General features: G+C 39.8%; 2 protein-coding genes across 3 annotated transcripts; both read left to right on the top strand.

Annotated features, from left to right (window-relative positions):
- Positions 1 to 1,050: 1,050 nt before the first annotated feature.
- Positions 1,051 to 18,798, top strand: LOC146458690 (nucleoporin NUP42-like). 2 transcript variants are annotated; one of them, XM_085090427.1, is made up of 9 exons: positions 1,051 to 1,229; positions 4,850 to 4,936; positions 5,060 to 5,136; positions 5,511 to 5,581; positions 6,354 to 6,448; positions 8,076 to 8,152; positions 8,924 to 9,006; positions 16,830 to 16,914; positions 17,950 to 18,798. In XM_085090427.1, exons 1-9 carry the CDS (start codon positions 1,157 to 1,159, stop codon positions 18,109 to 18,111), a joined length of 810 nt encoding a protein of 269 aa, XP_084946553.1. In that variant the 5' UTR covers positions 1,051 to 1,156; the 3' UTR covers positions 18,112 to 18,798. The 2 variants fall into 2 exon arrangements, with proteins under 2 accessions (XP_084946553.1, XP_084946552.1); XM_085090426.1 differs by having other exon boundaries at positions 1,052 to 1,229; positions 8,924 to 9,001; positions 16,830 to 17,285.
- On the top strand, positions 9,013 to 13,667 carry LOC146458691 (uncharacterized). Its single transcript, XM_085090425.1, has 2 exons — positions 9,013 to 10,672; positions 10,728 to 13,667. The coding sequence occupies exon 2, from the start codon at positions 12,141 to 12,143 to the stop codon at positions 13,419 to 13,421; it is 1,281 nt and encodes a 426-aa protein (XP_084946551.1). The 5' UTR covers positions 9,013 to 10,672; positions 10,728 to 12,140; the 3' UTR covers positions 13,422 to 13,667.
- Positions 18,799 to 22,243: the final 3,445 nt, after the last annotated feature.

Genomic DNA, 22,243 nt, shown 5'->3' with positions numbered 1-22,243 from the left:
GAAATTCAATAAGTTTAATGAGCAAAACAATGACTTTACACGTGTGTAAAAAATGTTGCCGTTCTCGGCAAAACAACAACTTTGCGAAATTCAAGGTTTTTTGGAGAGCGTGAATACAACAGATCCAAAGACAAATTTTCAGTTTCTTTCAGTCAGCTTTTATTCAATAAAAGCCAACTCGTAAGTTACGAGTTGGAAAATCGCGAAGTCAATTCACAAAAAAAAAAAAATAATAATAATGCAAAAGTCAATTTATATTCTCAAGAGACGTTTCTTGCTGTTACGCCTAGCACGGCTGGTACAGAACTGCACTTAGCCGGGAGGGGGTTTGTGTGGTTTGTTACGTGCCAAAGGCTTCCCGTGGATTTCCCCGGCTGGGCACATTTTAGTACTCGTGCCTAGGTTTGACCGTGAGTTTGTTCCAACATTCCAGCGACACGGCTCTGTCGGCGGCAAAAATGGCACCCAATTTGAAATGAACTTTGTTTTCAACGAAGGCCTGTGTCTCAATAAATAAACTTCGCCGGAAACTATCTGCCCAGGTAAGACCGCACATCATCCTTCTTGCCATATGGAGAGACAGTTAGGCGAGTGCTTAAGTTTCAAGCAAATTTTAGCGAGGTTTTCGAAGTGCTCTCCTCAAATGACGGGCCAAATTATATTCAAATTCGACTTTCAGTTTCCTACCTTGTCATTAACATAATACAGTGATGCACGTGGACTAGCGGCTGAGAGATAAACCGCTCTAAACAGCGTTTAGAAGCACTGAGACGCATTGAAAACACAGCAAAACACACCGGGTAAGCTTTTTCAGACTTAATTATATTTTTGGTGAGTTTTGTGGGAATATTGTTGTCTAAATTTCGATTTAATTTTAACTCCATACAAACTCTTAAATCACGCTTGCATGGTAACCTGTGTCACATACGCTTTGGTGACCTGTGGTTTCATTGGTGGAAAGAAGAGCGTTCATTACTGATTACTGATTACAAGGTGAGAAGACACATGTACATATGCCACGGAAGACCAATGCAACCATTGCATAGTCTGCTACAACCAGTGGCTACAACCGTACACTCGCACGGTGGAGTGGGCAAATTAACGTCATGTATGATGCCGTGAACCTGACATTGCGTACCGGACGAGTACCTAAGCAATGGTTGTTTGTCAATATTTCTTGAAGGGCGATTGTCGATTTGGAGACAAGTGCCGCTACGAACATCCTTCAGGTTAGTTGCTTAAATATATCTAATAGAGTAAGTTTACACGGGTTAAAGTTCACCGTAAAGTTATAATGAACGCAACTTCAACTTTCAGCTTTATTGGGTGTTCGTACGTATAAATTTAGATTGTGCAATTTTACTGCCTTACTGCTTTTACTGCTTAGTAAGAAGGCAGAATGAGCTATAATATCAAAGATACAAGAATAAGGAAAGGATTTTGGGAGGACTTGAATAATGAAGATCTTTTTTGAGCTTCCTTAAAGACAACACAGGAGAAAAGACAAGGAAAACATGAAATAGGGTAGAAAGGAAAGGAATGACAAAACGGTAATATACAACCATGACAATTGTGATTTTACTTTTGTTACTAGAGATCCAAAATCGTCATACAAGTCTTCAGATTCTAGCATGTTAAATAGTACAAGTTTGATTTTCTTTTTGAATAGCGATTTGGGCAGTACCCAGAGCTTTGTTGGTATTAAACTCATTCCAGAGCTTCACACCGGCCCTAGAAAAAGACTGTCTTTTTTATCTCAAGCCACAGGGAGTCCACAAAAGTTGTGAAAAAGAAATAAATCAATAAATCAATAAATTATTGACTTACGTTGTTCGTTTCTTGTGGTTTTCTACAGTGCTCGTTTGCATACAATTTACGCGACAGCACTAATGTCGTGTACTGAGTTGTGCGCGAGCTGATCTGAGCTCTGCTGACTTTACTATATAAATATTGACAAGGGAGGCAACTTTTTCGCGAAACAATTTGAACACACTCAGCAAAATGGCTTTGAACTTTCGACTTGTTCTCCTCTTTACAACCAAATTCGTATCAAACTAAAGCTGGATAATTTGGGAACACACTTACCTGTCAGAATCCCAAGAAGAAACAATTTTGAGGCAGCATTTTAGCTCCGTTTTCATAGTTTTGCTCGGTGTATTTTTTCGCAACAGTTGTGGCCAGTTACCTTGGCACAGACGTCCCAGATTTACGCACCATCACGAGCGAAATGTCGCCTCTCCCTACCTCCCAAAGATGTTTTTGCGCGACAGCATTGAACAGTCGCCGCTCCCTGTTTAGTCACGAATTGCGCGATTTGGGCGTGGCTCAAGCTTTTTGTGACCCCTAAAGGAGACCAATCTGGGCGTGGCTTAAGCAAATTTTGACCCCTAATGCGGTAAACAAAATAAGTTAAAAAGAAAATTTGACTTCTGTTTCTCTTCGCGTAACTCTGTGTTTCTTCACGGAACCCTAAACGAGACCTTGGCAGCTTAAAATATTGGCGCTTTGCCCGGAACACCCTAAGCGAGACCAAAATCCAAAATTTACACCCCTAAGCGAGACGACGAGCATCCCTGTCTCTTTCATATGGGAGTACCCCCCCCCCCCCCCCCGGGGATAAATCACAGAACAATAACTTGAATATCTCTGGAATGAGAGAAGATAAAAAAAATTGAGAAACGAAAACCCCACTATTCATCACTTTGAAAGGCCTTTCAAAAAAGCTTCTAACACTCATTATTATTCAAAAGCCAAAGACAAAGGAAATCATGCACTGTGACATGTTTGGATATCTGATGAAAAACTTCGTTTTTGCATCCTTAATTTCCCCTTCAAAATCAGTTTGTTTGAGCAGGTATATCAAACACTCTTCATAGTGTTTCATCACAAATCAAAAACCTTGAAGTTCCTCAAAAATACTCCGCTACACGTTGTATTTTTCAACTCTCTTCTTGGTGTTTGATATGTAATGAAACAACACTGTGTCTTGTGTTTCATATATTACATACTGTAAAATATTTTTTGCTTCATATGTCCTTTAGGCTTATATGAAATTCACACATGAAAGAATTGATAAATGAGAGACCATTATGGTTATGAATTCCCAACATACTCATAGAATTGAAGAGATGGAAGTGAAATACATGAAATACATTATCTTTGATCTGTAGATGAAAAACATAATAAATGAGACACCATCAAAGCCCGAAAACAAAACTTAGGGTTGACCTTTGTGATACCAGGGCAGTGCTCTACCAACTGAGCTATAAAGCCAACTGGGAGTGGTCATTTTGTGAATTTGTAAATTATACCTGTGATGTTGTAAAATCCCCATAAACTTCACTTTAATGCTGTTATGGGTAATGACCAGCTCCCAGTTGGTTGATAATTCAGTTGGTAGAACACTGCATTATTCAAACCTGATTTTTTTTTCTTTCTTTAATTTATTCGTACATGTAGCTTTTTAACTTGCATAGTTAGCATAACTTAAAGTATGGTAGAACCCCGCTAACTGGAATTTGGCTAACTTCAACTCCCTGCTAAGGGCCTAATCGCACTAGAGGACAATTATGAAATTGTTTTCAGAATTTTCAAGACAAATTGCGTGTGAAATGGGCCAGAGACAAAACCTTTGGCTCATAAAGCGTATTCGCACCATGAAGTAAAATATGCCAATCAATGTGATATCAAATGTGCGATTTGCATAATTTCTGCTTTCTCTACTCTCCAGTTGGTCATGTTTTTCTGCCCACAACTGCACCAGAAGCTCTTCTTCTTGTTTTGTCCACTTACTGTACTGGGTTTTCTTTGCTTCTGCCGAAGAAAGTCAATGTGCTGCTCCCGATAATGGTGGTGATACTGTTGCGCTTGCCGATGATTCAGCTACCCAAGAGTCAGAGCTTGCGGTTGACGGAGCTGGACTTGCTGCCCTTCCATCTTGTGCCCACATATAGCTCATTCCAAAAAAGCCTTGTGGCGCGTAATATTGCGAATACTGCGGCACAAAATATTCGTCAGGTTTTCAAGGATTCATGATGGCAAAATAACCCTCTGGTCACGTTTTGCGGAAAAACCTCGTGCATGGAGACCGCTGTTTGTCACCTGTCAGGTAACAGACATCCGTCTTTTATTTTTCAAGATTTGTATCAGTTTGGCCTGCAGCTTCAGAGGTCCCTTTGAACTTTGTTCGGCACTAAACAAATTTTGGTCTCGACAAGAAACGCAATCGCACCTGGTTTTTGGTCACAATGACAGATTTTTATTTTTTTGACACCTCAAAAAACGGCTTGTCCTCTATTGCAATTAGGCCCTAACTCGAACCAAATCTGATTTCCCCTGGATTGGATTTGACCCAATTTTATCAGTCATTTACTATCAGCTAACTCAAATTCAGTTAACTTGAACTCTTGGCTAACTCAAACTAATTTTATTTTCCCTTGTCTCAAATGACCCCAATAACCTGTATATTAACCTACATATTAACCTGTATATTACACCTGTACCTGTATGTTAAACCTCATAATGTCGAAACATAGCTGATTGATGTTTAAAATCATATTGTTAATGTAGAAATGTGCTTAAGTAGATCTCAGCCATTTTGAATTATCATTTATTGTTTTCTTATAATTTTGACATATTTGCTTTAATTCAACTTATACATATATGTGTATTTTATTGTAGCTTTTATAATTTATAGTTGATGTGATGTCTTACAAGATTTTATCAACTTAATAAATTATGTAGATGTAGAGATGGCTCATTGTAACTTGTCAATGTTTTTGCCCTTTTATTAAGACCTATATACAGTATTTTACTAAGCCCTTGAATCTCATTCTTCTTTTCTTTTAAGCAAAAGCCAAAACAGTATGTTCATATTTTTTGGGTGGATTTTGTCGATTTGGTGACAAATGCCGTAATGAACATCCAAGAGGTGAAGGTAAAGTATTATTAATACAACTTATAAATTATTGCATTTTTTTGTAAGTAATTATCATTAAATAAATATTTTTGTTATCAATGATGGTTTTAATTTATTGTTATCATGGTGTTATTGTTCAAGGATTGGGTTCTTCAGGTGGAGGCTTTAGGCAAACTAGCAGGTCAGCTGGGCAATGGAACCGCTCATATTATAATCAGGTGCAGTGCAGTTGGACTATATATCATTAGCACACACTGTTACACATAGGAATTCTGATTACACGTAGACTGTTACAGTAAAGAACAAATTATATCATCCTGTGCCATAACATGATTAAACCCTACAGTGTAGCAATTCATTTAAATTGTAGAGCATGATAATCTTATTCAGTGAATAGCATACCCTGTGCAAAAAAAGTGTTCTGTCTGGGCTCGCCCTGGCAAGCCAAGGCCAACCTTTCTGGTCTAAGCTGGCACACATCTCTGGTCAGAAAATAGTTAATAGCACAGCCAATTACATGAGAGACCTGTAGGATTATAGGCTCATTGGTAAATACAAAACAGTTATATTTTTATGTTGTTTTGTTTTGTAGAATCGATTTGAAGCTTTATCCAACGAGCCAAGGGAGTCTACAGACAGTGAGCAGACAATTTCCCAAATACAGTAAGGCTATAACAAGCAAATTAGAAAGATTTTCAATTTGTTTCAGAAATTCAAATTACCAATGGGAAATACAGAGCATGGCAAGATTTAATCCAGGTTCTTGGATGCTCGTAGTACCAAAGCTAAATAAACTTATAATTCATTCCTGACCTCAGAACATGTTAAATAATTATTCGCATTAGGTCTGAGAAATTAGAGCAAAAAGTAGCTTTCAGCCACATCTCATAGTCTTCATCAGCAAAGTGAGCTTGTCACATGGTTACATGTTGTCTAGTCACATGACAACAAGTAGTTAAAATGGTGGGAAGATCATAGCCCGCATCTCTGTTTAATGTGGGATGTTGGCGTCTAATCAAGGAAGCCATCCACATTAGATGCCAACACTGGTTTCTCTAGCATGCATCAAGCAATGGAGACAGTTATTGTTCCCCTTGGTTGGAATTCCAATCCATCATAGGTTTACCTCAGCATTTCCAGTCCCAGGTCAAGAGAAATATTGTGGGGACTGTCAGAAGTCTAAAAATTCATGATGGTGTTGATTGGGGCTTGTATCAAATGCCTGTTGTACAGACTTTAACCAATTTTCCACGACTATGCTTCAGCTTTCCATTAACTGGTGTTGAACTTAGTAAGCTTGATTTTCGCTGCTCCGTCGGGTCAGGCTTTCCTGCTTATTCTCCCAAACAGCAGCTGGTAATGGAGCCTATAGTTTATTGTTATTTAAAATCAATGCGTTAATTAATAAATTGTATTAATGTATGTTTTCGTACAGACAAACCATGAAAAATGATTTGGAGATTTGGGAAAGAAGCAGGCAGTGGCCACTGTCATGCTACACTTATACAAAGGAAGAACCCAGTTTACCAGGTGAGTAATAGTAGTTGTAGTTATAGTAATAGGATAGTAGTATAAATTGTCAATTGAACTAAGAACTCAATGATATAGTCAATAAACTCTCTTGTAAGTGACCTTGGGGCACAACAAAGTGGTCACTTAGGGGAGGTGGTCGCTCATTGGAAAGATCAACAAAATAAACCTAATACTGGATTGATTTATTAATTACATAAAAATATTACCTTATCAGCTAAAATTAGGCAAACAGAAACTAATTTATTTGATTTTTTCACATGCAACAAGTTTCAGGAAAAGTACAGTAGAGTGTACAGACTTGTCAATGTGTCTCATTTTAAATCACCTGAAATTTAAACCGAACAAAACCTAGGAAAACAACGTCAAACATGGAGTGCATAAACCTGAACCCTAGATACTGTATTTACAGTACATTACTCCGATGCATTCATCCGCTTATCCACAAAGTCAGTGGAATGCTTGATTGCTTCTATGACTCAAGGAGGAGATCAATATTCAGCCTTCTTATCTAACACCGGTTTCGGTTCTTGAGCCTAAAACTTGCGTGGATCTCGAAAAGAATTGTAATTTAACAGAAAAATCTGTGGGGGGGGGGGGGGGGGGCATTTTAAAGATATCTCGTTTTATGCAAAGTAGGAGCTTTTTATTCATCTGCGCTTTATTTTCATTGTTTTTTTAAACATTAATATCTTAAAATTGGAGACGCCCATGAAGCTCAATATACATTTAGAATGTTTTTCTATAAGGAAAGACCTTTTAACAGAAAAGACGAAGTGTCAAGTTTTATTTTGCCAGAGATATTGGTGAAAAATGCGGGAATAAACAAAATCACCCCGTAAAATTGATTAATCATTTACTTGAAAACGCTCTTACAGATTTTTCGTCTAATTGAGGAGTTTAAATCCCGAAAGTTTCATCGTAAAGTGTCTGACTAGATTTCACTTGATAATTGACAATGTGTTATTAATGAGAGGCTATGCACCACTGTTGGTATGGTAATAGTTGTTGCTTGGAAACCGATGAGAAAATTAACTTTGATTATATGTTGAAATGATGATGTAGTATGAAGGAGATCGAAGTTTATCTTGTATGCGAGATTGTAATTTCAAAACTTCCACCCCATGTCCAAAAAAACTGCCATGAGCCTCCTTAAGCCTCATGTCAACATGAAATATATCAGACACTTTTGTGACTGCAGTGGACAACTCCTTGCAACCCCGATAAGCTGCAAACTCGGCGATCTGACAAAGGAGTCTTGAGTGCCATCTTCTTTTTTTGTAAACTGTCATTATCTGTCAGCAGTCCGGGGTAGCATCATTAAAAATTGTACTTTTGTCACTTCTGAGTAATGATTTACTAACAATCATACATGCACGTGACTAGGTTGGGGGTCGTTTACCGAAAACAAAAAACAAAAGAATATGTCAAATTTCTTGCCGAAAAAGTGGTTGCAGTCCCTTAAGAAATTTGAGTGGTGGTCGCTTATGAGAGAGCTCTTGAAACAGTATTTAACTGAGAAACAAAGTGGTTGTTTACGATATGGCCGCTTACAGGAGGTGCATAGTCGCTTATGAGAAGTGGTCGCTATGAGAGAGTTAATAGATAAATTTTATTCTTGCCCTAGGATTAATGGATTTCTCACCTGAAGAGATCCGTTTGGAGGCATACACAGCCAATGCTAAAGGAAATGCTGATATTTATGTAAGAATTGAAATGTTTTTCTCAGCCTATCATTATACTCATAGTACTGTACTTTCTAATGCCAATAATTTGACATGATTGCAGCACATCAGGTTTTTAGATACTAATTTTAATGACCATGTGATTACAAATAAGCCTTATTCAACCTTATCTAGACATGGGTGGGGGGTATTCTAGCTGCAGCAACTGAGTGTTCATTGACTTTGATGTTACCATGGCAACCAAATTTTGACAGACACTTTTTCAAGAAAAATGGAATGGTATTTTTTTTAAATGAAGAAAAATTACTTTTGCTACTGTAAATTTTATGTTTTTATTGAAGTACTGGGGAAATGGCTTCTATTTAGCAAGCATGATGTAACTACATGTCATATCCGATATCACCACTTCTAGTTGCAGACCTCAGCGGGGGGTGGGGGAGACATCTTAAGACTATCCTCCAAGTGCCATTGTCATAGTTTTTTTATACTTGCAAAGTTATGGAGGAGGGGGAGAGGTAGGTCAAATCCCCAAAAGATGAAAGAAAAGATAGGGTTAACAAACTTACAGTGTGTAGTTTCTTATATACTTTTAAGGAGACCCAGTGGAACAATAAGGTGGGGCAAGAGAAAGTCAAAGTAGACAAAAAGAAAATTAATTAATTAACAAAGAAAGGCCAAGCAGAAATTAATGCTGAGTCATTATTCTTTGCATAATTTTTTTGCATTTGACTTACTCTCAACTGGACTGTCTGCCCTGGGTCTTCAATTATTTTAATTCTTTTGTTGGTAGGAACAAGGATTAAAGCAACTTATCAGTGAAAACCATAAAAGAAGACATCAGTTAAGCAAAATGACTGTGGATCAGATTGTAAGGTTTGGTTCATTATGTGTTTTTGAGCAATTTTCTGTTTGGTGCTGAAAGTAATTTTGAAGTGGCTTCCGTATTGCTTGGTGATGTCCTGTGATTGTGATTGGTTACCGTAAGCAAAATTCAAATCACTTTCTCAACCAATGAGCAGCAAAATTAAAGCCAATTGTGGCTTTTTGCATCCATTGTCCTGTATTTAGTGTGTTACATGGCTTTGCATTGAAAATATGCTAATAACTCACTGTTACGGCCGCATTCCACGTCAATATGTTTAGCGTTAAGTTCTTTGTATAGTTGCACATTCCTTTCACATTCTTTTCAGTTATCGATATTCATTCTGTTAGATTTCTCTGCATAATTTTCTTTGTTCTTAGATCATTTTGTAAGTTTCATCGTTTATTCTAATTCATTTTGCTTCAGCGTTCACGGCAACATTGTTGTAGTTTCTTTCGTTCAGTCTTGTTAGCCATCGTACATTTTTTCCGTTAATAATAATAATAATAATAATAATAATAATAATAATAATAATAATAATAATAATAATAATAATAATAATAATAATAATAATAATAATAATAATAATAATAATAATAATAACTACTTATTTAGCGCTTATCCAGTTCTGTTCTAAGCGCTTTACAAAGTTTTAAAAAATCATATCTGTTTAAAATAATTCGAAAAAATATGAGGTTTAAGTTTATGTTTAAAAAGATTTAAATTGTCAAAAGAACAGATTTCGACAGGTAGTTTGTTCCAGAGTTCTGGGGCCGAAACAGCAAAAGCTCTGGAGCCATACGACTTTAGATTATAGTTGACATGACACAGGCGAAATGCGTACGACGACCGGAGCGTTCTTGAAGTTGAATAGCGGCGTATCAGGTCTTGTATGTAGATGGGGGACTGTTGGTGAAGAGCTTTGTGGGTGAGCAGAAGTATTTTGAATTTAATTCACTCGGAAACTGGAAGCCAGTGGAGGTCGAATAAAATAGGGGTTATGTGGTCATACTTGCGAGAGCCTGTGATCAGTCGAGCCGCGACATTCTGTACTGACTGAAGCTTTTTAATGACATATTTCGGAACATTGTATAAAAGAGAGTTACAGTGATCCAACTTGGAGGTTATCTACAGGAACAACGTCCTGGACCTTATAATCAACAACGTCCTGGACGTAACGTTCAACTTTCTAGTCACACAATATTTGTAAGTATTTTCGCTTAGTTTCTTTCCCTTTCCTGTATTTTCGTCGTTTCATAGCCGTCATTTGTATTCCTTAGTAATTTGTATTTTGTTTCGCTTTTAGCAACCGTAATCGTAATTTGTAATAACTGTAATAAAGACGAGTTGGAACCGTAGACCATCCTTGGATTACTTACGCCATGCTTGACACCTGCAGTACCAGTTTGTTCATTATTGACGATATCGCGACCACCTTGGGGGTGAAGGGCGTGAATACACAGCTCATGGACTGTCAATGGTACAAAATTGCACGACTCTAAGGTCTTGAATGGATTAATCGTCACGGACTTAAAGGGCAAGAATCCCATACAGCTACCGAAGATATTCACTTAAAAGGACCTCTGCACATCCTCAAATGTGCCTACGCCTGAACTTGCCCATCGTTGGAAACATCTCAGAAACATAGCCAGCGAGCTGCCTACACAGTTACCAAACGTCAGGATTGGTCTTCTGATTGGCTCAAACTGCCCGAAAGCTCTCGAACTCATAGACATATTAGCTAGTAAAGATGGTGGTCCCTTCGCAATGAGGACATTTGCTGGATGGGCAATAGTGGGCCCTCTGTACATGTGCGACACAGAACATTCAAATGTCAATTGCCATAGAGTTGCTGCTACGGAAGTTGGTTCAGGCAGACACCTCGACCACCACTTCATGGTAGAGAGCAGAGTTAAGGAGATCGTCACTCCACAAGCACTCAATAAGATGCTCGAACTGGACTTCAGTGAATGAACAGAAGAAAACGAGCAAGAATATTCACGAGAAGACATGAAGTTTCTGAAGATAGTTAGCCAGGGAATTTGTCACGAGGAAGATCATCATTATGAAATTCCCCTTCCTTTCCGTGTTGACAGCCAATGGTTTCCTGACAATAGAGGACAAGTTCTTCAAAGAGCACTATGGTTAAGAAAGAAGCTTATTACATGTAAGAATGAGAAGTTTTACAAGGACTATGTTAACTTTATGGGCAGCATCATTGCCAAGGGATTTGCTCGGAGGGTACTGTCTCATCTTATTCCTGCAAAGACGGGCCAAGTCTGGTACATACCCCATCGGGGTGTTCGACTGTAGCGCTAGATTTGGAGGAACATCGCTTAACGACAAGTTGCTACAAGGACCCGACCTGACAAATCAACTTGTTGGTGTCCTTACAAGATTTCGCAAAGAGCCTATTGTGTTTATGGGGGACATTGATGCAATGTTTCATCAAGTCCGCGTACCAGAAGGCCAGCGAGACTTCCTTCACTTCCTTTGGTGGCCTGATGGAGACCTAACACAAGACCTTGAAGAATATCAAATGAATGTCCACTTGTTCGGCGCAGTGTCGTCACCAAGTTGCTCAAATTTCACGCTGAGAAAAGCCGCAGATGACGCAGAAAAGATTGTTGGAACAGAGGCCGCAGATGTTCTGCAAAAGAACTTTTACGTCGACGACTGTCTGCGCTCTGAAGGAAAAGAAGATACCGCTATCGAAAGATACGTGACGTTCGCTATGCTTGCGCCCAGGAATGGTTTAATTTGGCCAAGTTCATTAGCAACCACAAGAAAGTTCTCGAAAGTATCCCGGAAGAAGTGCGCGCCCCAGAAGTTAGATCGTTAGAATTATGAAGTGATTACTATCCAGTGGAGAGAGCTCTTGGTGTCCAGTGGGCAATCAAATCGGACATGTTCGGTTTCAGAATTGTCATCAAAGACCAACCACTAACAAGGAGGGGAATACTATCAACCATATCTTCCGTCTAAGACCCCCTGGGTATAGCTGCGCCCTTCCTGTTAGTCGGGAAGAAGATATTGCAGGATCTGTGCCGAACGAAGCTAGGATGGGACGACAAGATTTTGCGAGGAGTTCCGTGTACGTTGGGAAAGGTGGAGAGGCCAGTTGACTGCACCTGAGCGTTTCTTTATGGAACAATGTCTGAAGCCCAATAACTTTGGCGTCGTTGTGTCGAGACAGATCCACAGCTTCTCTGATGTAAGTTCGACTGGTTATGGTCAAGAATTATCCCCGCAGTATCGTTGGATTACAGGTCCAAACTTCTTACGGCTACCTGAGAGTGAGTGGCCTCAAGTCCCTGTAGACGACCCTGAAGTTAAAAGGATTTCGGTACACAGCATGGACGTCGATGAGAGCGAAGATTTTCTGACGAGGCTTAACCGGTTTTCCGAATGGCACCGAATGAAGAAATCTATTGCTTGGATACTCCGTCTCAAGCCCAAGCAAGGCATTACTGACGATGGTACAAGGAGAGGCGGAAATGCCACAAAGGTTGAAGTTGAGCCTCTGAGGGTAGAAGAGTTGGATAGAGCTGAGAAGACCATTCTTAAACTTATACAGAGCAGAGCGTTTCCCAAGGAAATAGAAGCCTTGCAGAAGATTAAAAGAGCATACTCCAAGGACGATCGCCAATTCGCGAAAGCGAAGAAGTCTGAAATTAGGAAGTCAAGTACCCTGTTCCGCCTCGATCCCTTTCAACACAAGGATGGACTCATCCACGTTGGTGGTAGACTGGGTAATTCACAGGAGTTTGAGGAAAACTTTAAGCATCCGGTTATCCTCCCTAAGAAGAGTTTCATCGTCGAGCTTATCATTCGGGACGCTCATAAGAAAGTCGCCCATGCTGGCAGAGGCATGATGTTGAACGAGCTAAGAAGCCGATATTGGATAGTAAGCGCGAATTCTGCTGTCAGACATCTCATTTCCAAGTGCGTTGTGTGTCGTCGCCTTCAAGGAACAACCGGTGAACAGAAGATGGCTGACCTGCCGGAGGAGAGGATAGCATCTGCCCCTCCCTTCACCTATTGTGGTGTCAATCTGTTTGGTCACTTTCAAATAAAGCAAGGCAGGAAAGAAGTCAAACGTTATGGGGTACTATTTACTTGCTTAGCCAGTAGAGGAGTACACATCGAAACAGCAGACTCACTGGAAACAGATTCCTTCATGAACGCACTACGAAGGTTCATAGCAAGGAGAGGGCGAGTGCGTGAGATCAGATCAGAGCAGGGAACCAACATTGTGGGAGCTCAGACAGAGCTTAAGAAAGCCGTAGAGGAGATGGACCATGATGACATCCAAAGGCGCCTCAGTAAAGACTTCAATTCTGATTGGGTTATCAAATGGAAAAGGAATCCGCCAGCTGCGTCTCATATGGGTGGCATATGGGAACGTCAGATACGATCTGTTTGATCCATCTTGTCTGCGCTGATGCGAGAATATGGTCATGCCCTTGGTGATGAGTCTCTTAGAACCTTGATGGCTGAGGAAGAATGCATCATCAACAGCCGTCCGCTTACCCTCCTCTCAAGTGATCCCTGAGATTTGGACCCCTTAACGCCGAGTCACTTATTGACGATAAAATCAAAGATCGTAATGCCGCCCCCGGGTAACTTCCAGAAGGCCGACGTTTATCTCTGTTGAAGATGGAAACAGGTTCAATACACCGTATTCACAAATGGCGGATGCGCGGGAAAAAACTGGCACTAGGCATCAAAACGAGGCGTTTTAGGATAAACAAAAAATAATTTGCCTGCGAGTACAAGCTCACAGAGAGACTATTTCGCTGATAAGCTCTTAAACAGCTTAAAGTTTTTCAGATCGCTGGTTTTATTCCGAACGAGAGAGGTCTAGTGTTTCTTGGTTCGTTTCTTGTAGCAATCCCAAATGCAAAATAGACAATCACGGAAACAAATCGGTTAGAGTTTTTGTTTCCGAAGGATTCAACTTTCGAGCGCAGATGGATAGAGATACTACAGAAGTTTGTTTGGTATGTCTTTCGGAATCCGAAGGTAAGATAGGTCTTGAAAGAAACAAAATGAACATACAAAAGGATGCATTTCTAACGAGAGTTGCGTGATCAACTTCGTATCGGACGTTCCGAGCGCAAGAGAGACTACAACCATTTGTCTAAACCGCTATAATACCAAGAAAAAAAAGACGAAGACGACAACGAAAAGACGAGAAGGATGTGGAGAGAAACGGCTGGACGAATAATTTGAAAAGAAGCAACAGGTGAACCAAGACTTGTCTGTTTCGATTCATTTACATTGTAGCGGTACTGTAAACAACAAGCAGAGAATGCAGTCCCCTCAAAATTCATAATTTGTTAAATCAATCAAGTCATCAAAATCCAACTGTTTAATAATGGAACAAGCTCAGAAGGAACATTTCTTGCCTGAATGAGAAAATTGTATTCCGTGAAACAGGGACTAGCGAACACAGCGTTGTGGCTTTTTAACCGGCATTTCGGTTGAAATCATTAAAGATTTGCATACTTAATTAGGTAATTTGTCAGAATTAGATTATCGTATTTCGCTTTACACTGGGTTCCTAAACTTGCCATTCCTTGTAATGCAGTTACAATATAATGCATTAGAGAGTGACATTCCTGAATTTCCTTGCAGGATCGTTTTCTTAAAATTGATACCTTACTTCCAGTAGTTCCTCTTGACTTTGGTAACTGCCACATTTTCAATAACTAAGACTTGCACGAATCTTGGCCAATCTTGCGATGCATGATATCTTTTTTATTTCGGGGAAAAAGCGCCTAAAATGTACCGAAATATTTAAGTCTTGGCTCACATATTGCTTCCTTAGTTAAACTTTTCTTTCAGTAGCTTCCCTCCACCTCCCTTTGTTTTCGTTTTTTAGGCATTAGAGCTGTTCACAATAGTAGGAGTCGGTTTTTGTAGCTTTTGCGATTGGAACTTCCGAGTAGTAATCGCCACGCAACCCTCTTTGGAACTGCGTCTGTTTGTACATTCGATTTCTTTCCTTCGAAACCTGTTTTAATTCCCTTTCGAAAAAATACATCGAATAAACCTTTGTGGCGCCTGCTAGAGTGAAGATCTTTCTAACAACTTTTCATATTTTCTGTAGACATTACACTCGAAGGTTTGAAACAAAAATTCTAACTCATTTTTTTCCTGTGAGTGTCTAGTTTGCATTTGAGATTGCTACAAGAAGCCAACCAATAAATAATAAACACTAGAACTTGAACTCGTTCGGACTAAGTGATCAGAAATACTCAATTTTTAGAAACTCAGCACTTATCGACCCTCTAGAAGGTTACATTCGCTGGAAATTTTTTTTGTTTATCCTAAAACGCCTCGTTTTGATGCGTAGTGCCAGTCTTTTCCGCGTGTGTCCGCCATTTGTGAATACGGTGTATATTTGTCCAACGTCTTTTGGTCGAGATGGAGAAAGGAGTACGTCCAGACCCTACAAGAGAGAGTGAAATGATACAATCCGAGGAGAAACCTTCAAAGAGGGGACCTTGTATTGATTGCCGATGATAGAGTGCCAAGAAATCAATGGAATATGGTTCGAGTTGTCGACTCACGCCCAGATTCAAAGGGACAGGTCCTATCGGTGAAGGTTGCAACGGCAACGACAACGTTGGAGAGGCCAATTCAGAAGCTCGTGCTAATACTTGAGAATGAAGAAAACTGAAGACCAGGGGTATATCCCAGCCAGAGGAGCCATGGAGATTTAGAGATGTTCAATGAACTTTAATGCTTAATCAAGAATTAAGGACATGAGAGTTTTTCCTAACTCTTAGGGGAGCCAGATGTTATGGCCGCATTCTACGTCAATATGTTTAGCGTTTAGTTGTTTGTATAGTTGCACATTCCTTTCCCATTCTTTTCAGTTATCGATATTCATTCTGTTAGATTTCTCTGCATAATTTTCTTTGTTCTTAGATCATTTTGTAAGTTTCAGCGTTTATTCTAATTCATTTCCCTTCAGCGTTCACGGCAACATCGTTGCAGTTTCTTTCGTCCAGTCTTTTTAGCCATCGTACATTATTTCTGTTCAACTTTCTAGTCACACAACGTTTGTAAGTATTTTCGCTTAGTTTCTTTCCGTTTCCTGTATTTTCGTTGTTTCATAGCCGTCATTTGTATTCCTTAGTAATTTGTATTTTGTTTCGCTTTTAGCAACGGTAATCGTAATTTGTAATAACTGTAATAAAGATGAGTTGGAACCGTGGACCATCCTTGGATTATTCGCTATACTCACTGTGTTGAACTGTAATTGCATCTGATGTGATTAGCCATGCAGAGAACTTATGGTTTTGGTTTTACAAAAATCACTAACATTTCAAACCCTCATTCTCTTTCGTTACCATAGTTTCACTTTCAAAGAAACATAATTTTTTTTCTTTCATAATTTTGAACAAACTGATAAAAGGGAGGACCTTACTGAAGTTGTTTTTTTTTTTTTTTCATTTGGGAGGATCTAATGCATATGTACATGATTGTAGAGAATTAGCATATTAATGCAAATTGGAGCGAAAATCAAATTACCAAAAAGGAAATTATTTAACTCAAAACAAGGTTAAGAATTCCTCAGTCAAGTGAATTAGGGTGAACATAGAAGTCTTGAACACTTTCATGGAGAGGTATATTTGCCTGATGACAACCAACCAAATGTTTATGGCATTATTATATTTTTGCATCAGATTTCCAGCAAGGTACATGTTGTAGATCATGACTTTTGTTTACTGTCAAAAACGATTACTCTAACTAAAGAAGGACAGCCTTGTTTTCTTGTAACAGGTGCCATTAGTATTATTGCCATATTTCACTTCACCAGAAAGAGATCCAGAAAAACACCATCCTGCGTCGACTGGAGCCTGTTTCAATGGATGCAGGATCTTCAGTGCAACAGACAAGCACTGGTATGTTTAGTGGCAGTGGTTCCTTTAGCAGCCAGTCAGGCACTGGTCCATTAGTCCAATCAAGTGGCTTATTTGGAGCTGGGAATCCTACCAATCAGTCAGGCCATAATATATTTGGACAAACCAGTGTCAGCTCAGCAAATGTAGGGAGTCTGTTTGGTAGCAGTAACAAGTCTACTGACCAGAATGTCCAATTAAACCAATCAGGAGGCTTGTTTGGGGTCAGCCTCTCAGGCCAAGCACCTACTGCTGGTGGCAAGTTTGGTTCTGTAGCAACTGCCATGCCTAGTGGAATCTTTGGCACTGCATCCAAGCCACAAAAAGATGATAGTACTGTCTCCAATAGTCTTAATATGGCAGCTAGTTCGCAGGCAAGTAATTTTTTTATAAGTGCATTTGTACAACATTTGGTTAATTGCATAATTTACAAACATGTTTAGTGATTGTTCAGTGATGGGTGGCTACCGGGTGTTACCTCTTTATGTAATCTTCAGTGTCCCTAGTCCTTGATGTAGATGTTTTAATCAGTAAATTCCTTATGTTGAGAGGACGTCCTTATGTTGAGACGACCAATGGGAATATCTAGGGCAGTCAAAATCCTGAGGGAGTTTTCTTTATGGATACCAAAATCACTTGCTAAGTTCTGCTTTCTCCGCACAGTTTTAAACTGCACAAAAATATCCCTGTATTAGTAGGCACCACCCATATCAAACCTGAGTATCTAGAGATGCGCAGAACGTATGTGCAATAACATTAGTAGGCACCGTCCTTAAGAAATCCTTATAGGAAGTCAGGTATTATAATTTTAATTCCAACTCTTTCCTTATTGGACAGCTTGTCCTAAATTTAATGAGACCATTTGGGCAAAAAACTATTAAAAGTTGCTTCTTGAATACATGATATTTGGATTATAACGATAATTTGTTGTATTATGTGTGCTACTACAAACAGTGCTTTCAGCATATCTTCCTTTCTTTGGATCAAATTTATTGTAATGATGGGCAATTGACACAAACTTTAATTTCTACTCTACAGAAATCAGATATTGGAACTACGTCATCGGTGGCAAATCCATCAAAAGTAGCACTAGAAAGACAGACTTTGACATGCAGTGAGCAAGACATGCAGGCTTTCATGGCCGACAGCTTTGTATTGGGGAAAATACCAGAGTGCCCTCCACCATTAGACTTATGTTGATATATTCTCCATAAGAAAAGTTCTGGATGTAGTTTTGGCATGCAAACGAACTTGAAGAAACTTAGTTGTGACTTGTCTCATGAGGAACGGTTAAAAACACAAGTAATTTGTTTCCAGGGAGATACTGCATGACTGTTTTCTAATTGAAGCCTGCTAAACATACATGTACACATGTGTGAACCTGTCATAGCCGGTAGAGTTTGATTTGTTTATTCAATATGTGAATGGTCTGTTCCAAGACTCAGTGGTTGTTTGGAGCTTGTCCAATGTACAGTATGCAGATCAAGCTATCTGTTAGGACTGGACCCCGAATTCAATGAGTACTTCAAATAAAGTTACTCAAGGCAGGGTCTTATACCAGGAACAAGCCTTTGGAAATTTGATTTGTCACACCTGCCTCTGAATGGCAACTACACATTAGAAACTTCTAAGTCATTATTATACTTTCTTTATAGTATTATATATCTATATAAAATGTCATGTTTTTTATGTCAATATTACAGTAATCGTTATTAAAACCCAAATTTCACTACTGCATCAACGAGTGATGATCATCCAGCACTATGTCTATGATAAACAGTATTTAGCTTAGTGACATCAACGACGGCTGCACTAGTTTAATGAAAAGCCAGAAACTATTAGTGAGTAAAATTAATATAATTTGGTAATAAATGAGTATTAAAGTGACGTGAGTTGATATTCAGTTGTTGGCAATTGAAGGGCTCCCTTCAAAAGGGGCGTATTTCGTTTTTTGGGTAAAATTTTGATTTTTTTCGTAGGCTCTCGGTTAAATCTTTACACATGGACCTGTTTTCACATGAAGAATGTCGAAAAACAGGGCCAAAAATGCAGTTGGCACAAACAGGAAGAATAGAAAAGAAACAGCGAAAAAAAATCAAATAAGGAATAATCCATTTCGGCTACACCTTATGGAAAGTAAAATTCAAAGCTTTCGAGTCTGCTAGAGTCTTGTTCACAGTGATTTGGTCATGTCAGGTGACATGTGGCCTGACCAGCCTTGTCCAGATCGCTAGAAGGTTGTCTGTCTCTATCTAGGGCCAGCTTGTGGGTCCTGATGTAAATTGTCGAACTCCTCTCGTAAACCAGTCTGGATCTCTGTCCAAAATCCGTGTTCTGGCTTGTCTTTGTTAATGTGTCGAGACAATTCTGAGGAGGTGCAGCTTGGTCTCATGTTCCAAGAAACGTGCTTTACAGTCAGTCTACGTCACGCGTGACCAGTTTTTCCGAGAATGAAATGAACATTCGAGTTTCTTTTTGTATTAAATGTCCGGTATTTGAATGGGATCTTGCAAAATCTTTCCGAAAATGACAAAACACTTGGGAAATGATTGTTAGTTTTGAACTACCGAATGGTGTACTGTAAAGAAAAATTCATAGCCTTATACCGTCAATAAACTAGAGTAATTTCTACAGGAACTCTGAAATCTCGCCCGCGATGTTTAAAACTGACGTGTAAATTTCAAAACTCCGTTCAAATTTCAAAGCCAAAAGAGGCAATCTTGACTATTAAAGCCTCTCTCGTACCAATTTTTAGGTCATAAAGACATTAATATTTAATAATATTTTTTACAATTGATCAAACAAGAATTCCAGTTAATGAAGCAATGAATTACCAAAATTAATGCAAATGTCCAAAAAGTAAGTTTCTGTGACAGAACTAATTCAGACAAATTAAATTACACCAGCACAGTGAAGACACAACTCATCAATACTGATTGATCACCACAAAGTTGTGTCTTCACTGTGCTGGTGTAATTAAATTTTTGTCTGAATTAGGCCAAACAGACGGAATCACTGGCACAGCGGCGAGTCTTGTCAATGCCTTGATGCCCTTCATGTAGGGTCAAGAGGATCTCGTTCTGAAGGGATCAAGATAGAGCTTAAGTGACATGACAGTGCAGCCATTCATCAAGAGAAGACAATGACCAGGAAGTAGATTAGCGCGGTAAATTTGATGGCGAGTGGGCCAGAAGGGTTTAGCAAGATCGTCTACCTCTTTCTAGTGAGTCGGGCCATCCACAGCGGACATAGTCTGCGACTCGACAAAGCTGAGGGTCGGTGTGTTGGGCGTTAGAAACTTGATGTAGCTGCAGGTCTTCAGTTGACTTATCAGCAAAGTGGGCGTGCACAGCTGCTTCAGCAATTCATCGTCAAGTGAGGGCTGGTCTACAGGAAAGTGGGAAAGGGCGTCTGCTGCCAAATGATCTTTTCCTTTTACCTATTGCGCTGTGAAAGAGTAAGGCAGCATTTTCATCATAATTCGCTGGTGTCTGGGATTCTTAACGTCTGCGATCCCCATGGAATTCAAGATTGGGATGAGAGTCTTATGGTCGGTGAGCAGGGTGAAGTGGTGTAAGCCCTGAAGGAACATGTTGCACTTCTTCATAGCCCAACAAGAAGCAAGAGCCTTAAGCTCTATCATGGCATAACGGCTTTTTGTAGGAGTCAAGAAACGTGAACGGGCTTGTACAGGTCTCCACACATCATCTACCAACTGTAAGAGAACAAAACCCAGTCCTTTAAGACAAGACGTATCAGTATCAAGAACAGTTTGTCGATCAACCCCAAAATATGTTAGAACAGGCGTGGTACTCAGGCGAGAGTTTGCTTCAACGAAGGCGTGGTTGTGTTCAGGGGGACACTGGAAGAATGCATCCTGTGTGAGAAGAGGGACCATAATCTCAGTAACTTCTTTGGAGAAATTACCAAGCTGCCAACAAATACGAGAAAGAAGAATTTGTGAAATCATTTACATCCCTCTCGTAAACGTATTTAAACTTATCGAGAGCAAACGATTCGAGGAGTTGAAATCGTACGTGGAAAGACAATCCTTTCTCTTCAGAAAAATAGTATCGCAACTAGAGAGGAAATGGAAGAAGATGATTCTTATGCAGAACCCACTGAGTTCGATTCGCTTCAGACGCCACGAGAGGACCCGAAGATGTGTTGTCGCCTCGCCGAGTGAGAAGAATCTACACGCCACTTCATCCTTCCGGGTTTGGTACCGGTGGTACTAATAAAGTGAGAGAACTGTTACGACAGATATCCTTCAAGATGCCTTGTTGAAAGCTAACATTAATCCTGATCCACTATCCTACAGTCCAGCAGGATTGGGTTCTCCCTCTCCTACACTGCCACCAGCACCAACACCCACCGTTCCTTCAGCTGGAATCGGTATTCCTGTACGACCAAGGAGACCTAATCCTAATCCCACTATACCGTGGACACCACCAAGTTCAAGTCAGTTAAGAACACCTGGGCGTACAACTCCTTGGAGACGAGGACGTGGACGTGGGCGTAGAAGAACTACCACCACCACAAGAGGTGGGCGAGGAAGAAGGAGATGGGTACCAACACCATCCACTTCCCTTTCATCACCTTCCTCGTCCCCCATGAATCAAGACGATATGCAACAACAACTTTAATTGTTACTCAACGATCAAAGACAAACGGCTGCTGGACGTAAAGTCGCATGCATCACAACCACCTATAAAGACGGAGGTGCACCGACTGTGAGCAGATCGTCATTGAGAGTATTCGGTTGAAATGGCCACAAAAGTGTATCTTTTGGAGGATTCAACTGTTGGCGGAGAGTTACTTCAAAAATTAGATTCGCTTTACTGTTTTTATCACAAGCAATGATGGTATAATCGCAGGATGTATTATCATTTTAGACGTTGTCACAGTCTTCTCAATGGTGCGTCGCTATCGGTCATGGCCATCGGAATGATTGTGGGATCCGTTTCCGAAAACAGTATTATCGTCACCATTTTGTCTGCTGTAGGAACGGTCATCAAAGGATGGAACGATTTCAAAAAATTCTCCTTGAAAGTGGACATGTCCAAATTTGCCCTCACGAAACAACCATCATAGAACTGAGAACCTATGTGGATTACCCATAGAGAAATTGGATGGGTTTATCAGCAAGATGCAGACGTTGGACGAAACCATCTCGGATTTCGCGGCACCGTTCACGGACAATTGGTCGCAAAAATGCGAATCGAGCTTCGTTTATGTACCGTCAGCGTGACTTAAAAGGGAGTCAACAACGAGTTTCTTTCAACACTCACTCATGGCAACCAGACGAAGACGGCGACGACAAGGTGGAAGG

The sequence above is a fragment of the Pavona decussata genome, unplaced genomic scaffold (genome assembly GCF_977016875.1).
Source record: "Pavona decussata unplaced genomic scaffold, jaPavDecu1.1 SCAFFOLD_232, whole genome shotgun sequence".
In the NCBI taxonomy this organism is placed as follows: domain Eukaryota; kingdom Metazoa; phylum Cnidaria; class Anthozoa; order Scleractinia; family Agariciidae; genus Pavona; species Pavona decussata.
The sequence above is the reverse complement of the archived record's forward strand: the minus strand, read 5'-3'. Positions and strand labels throughout refer to the sequence as shown.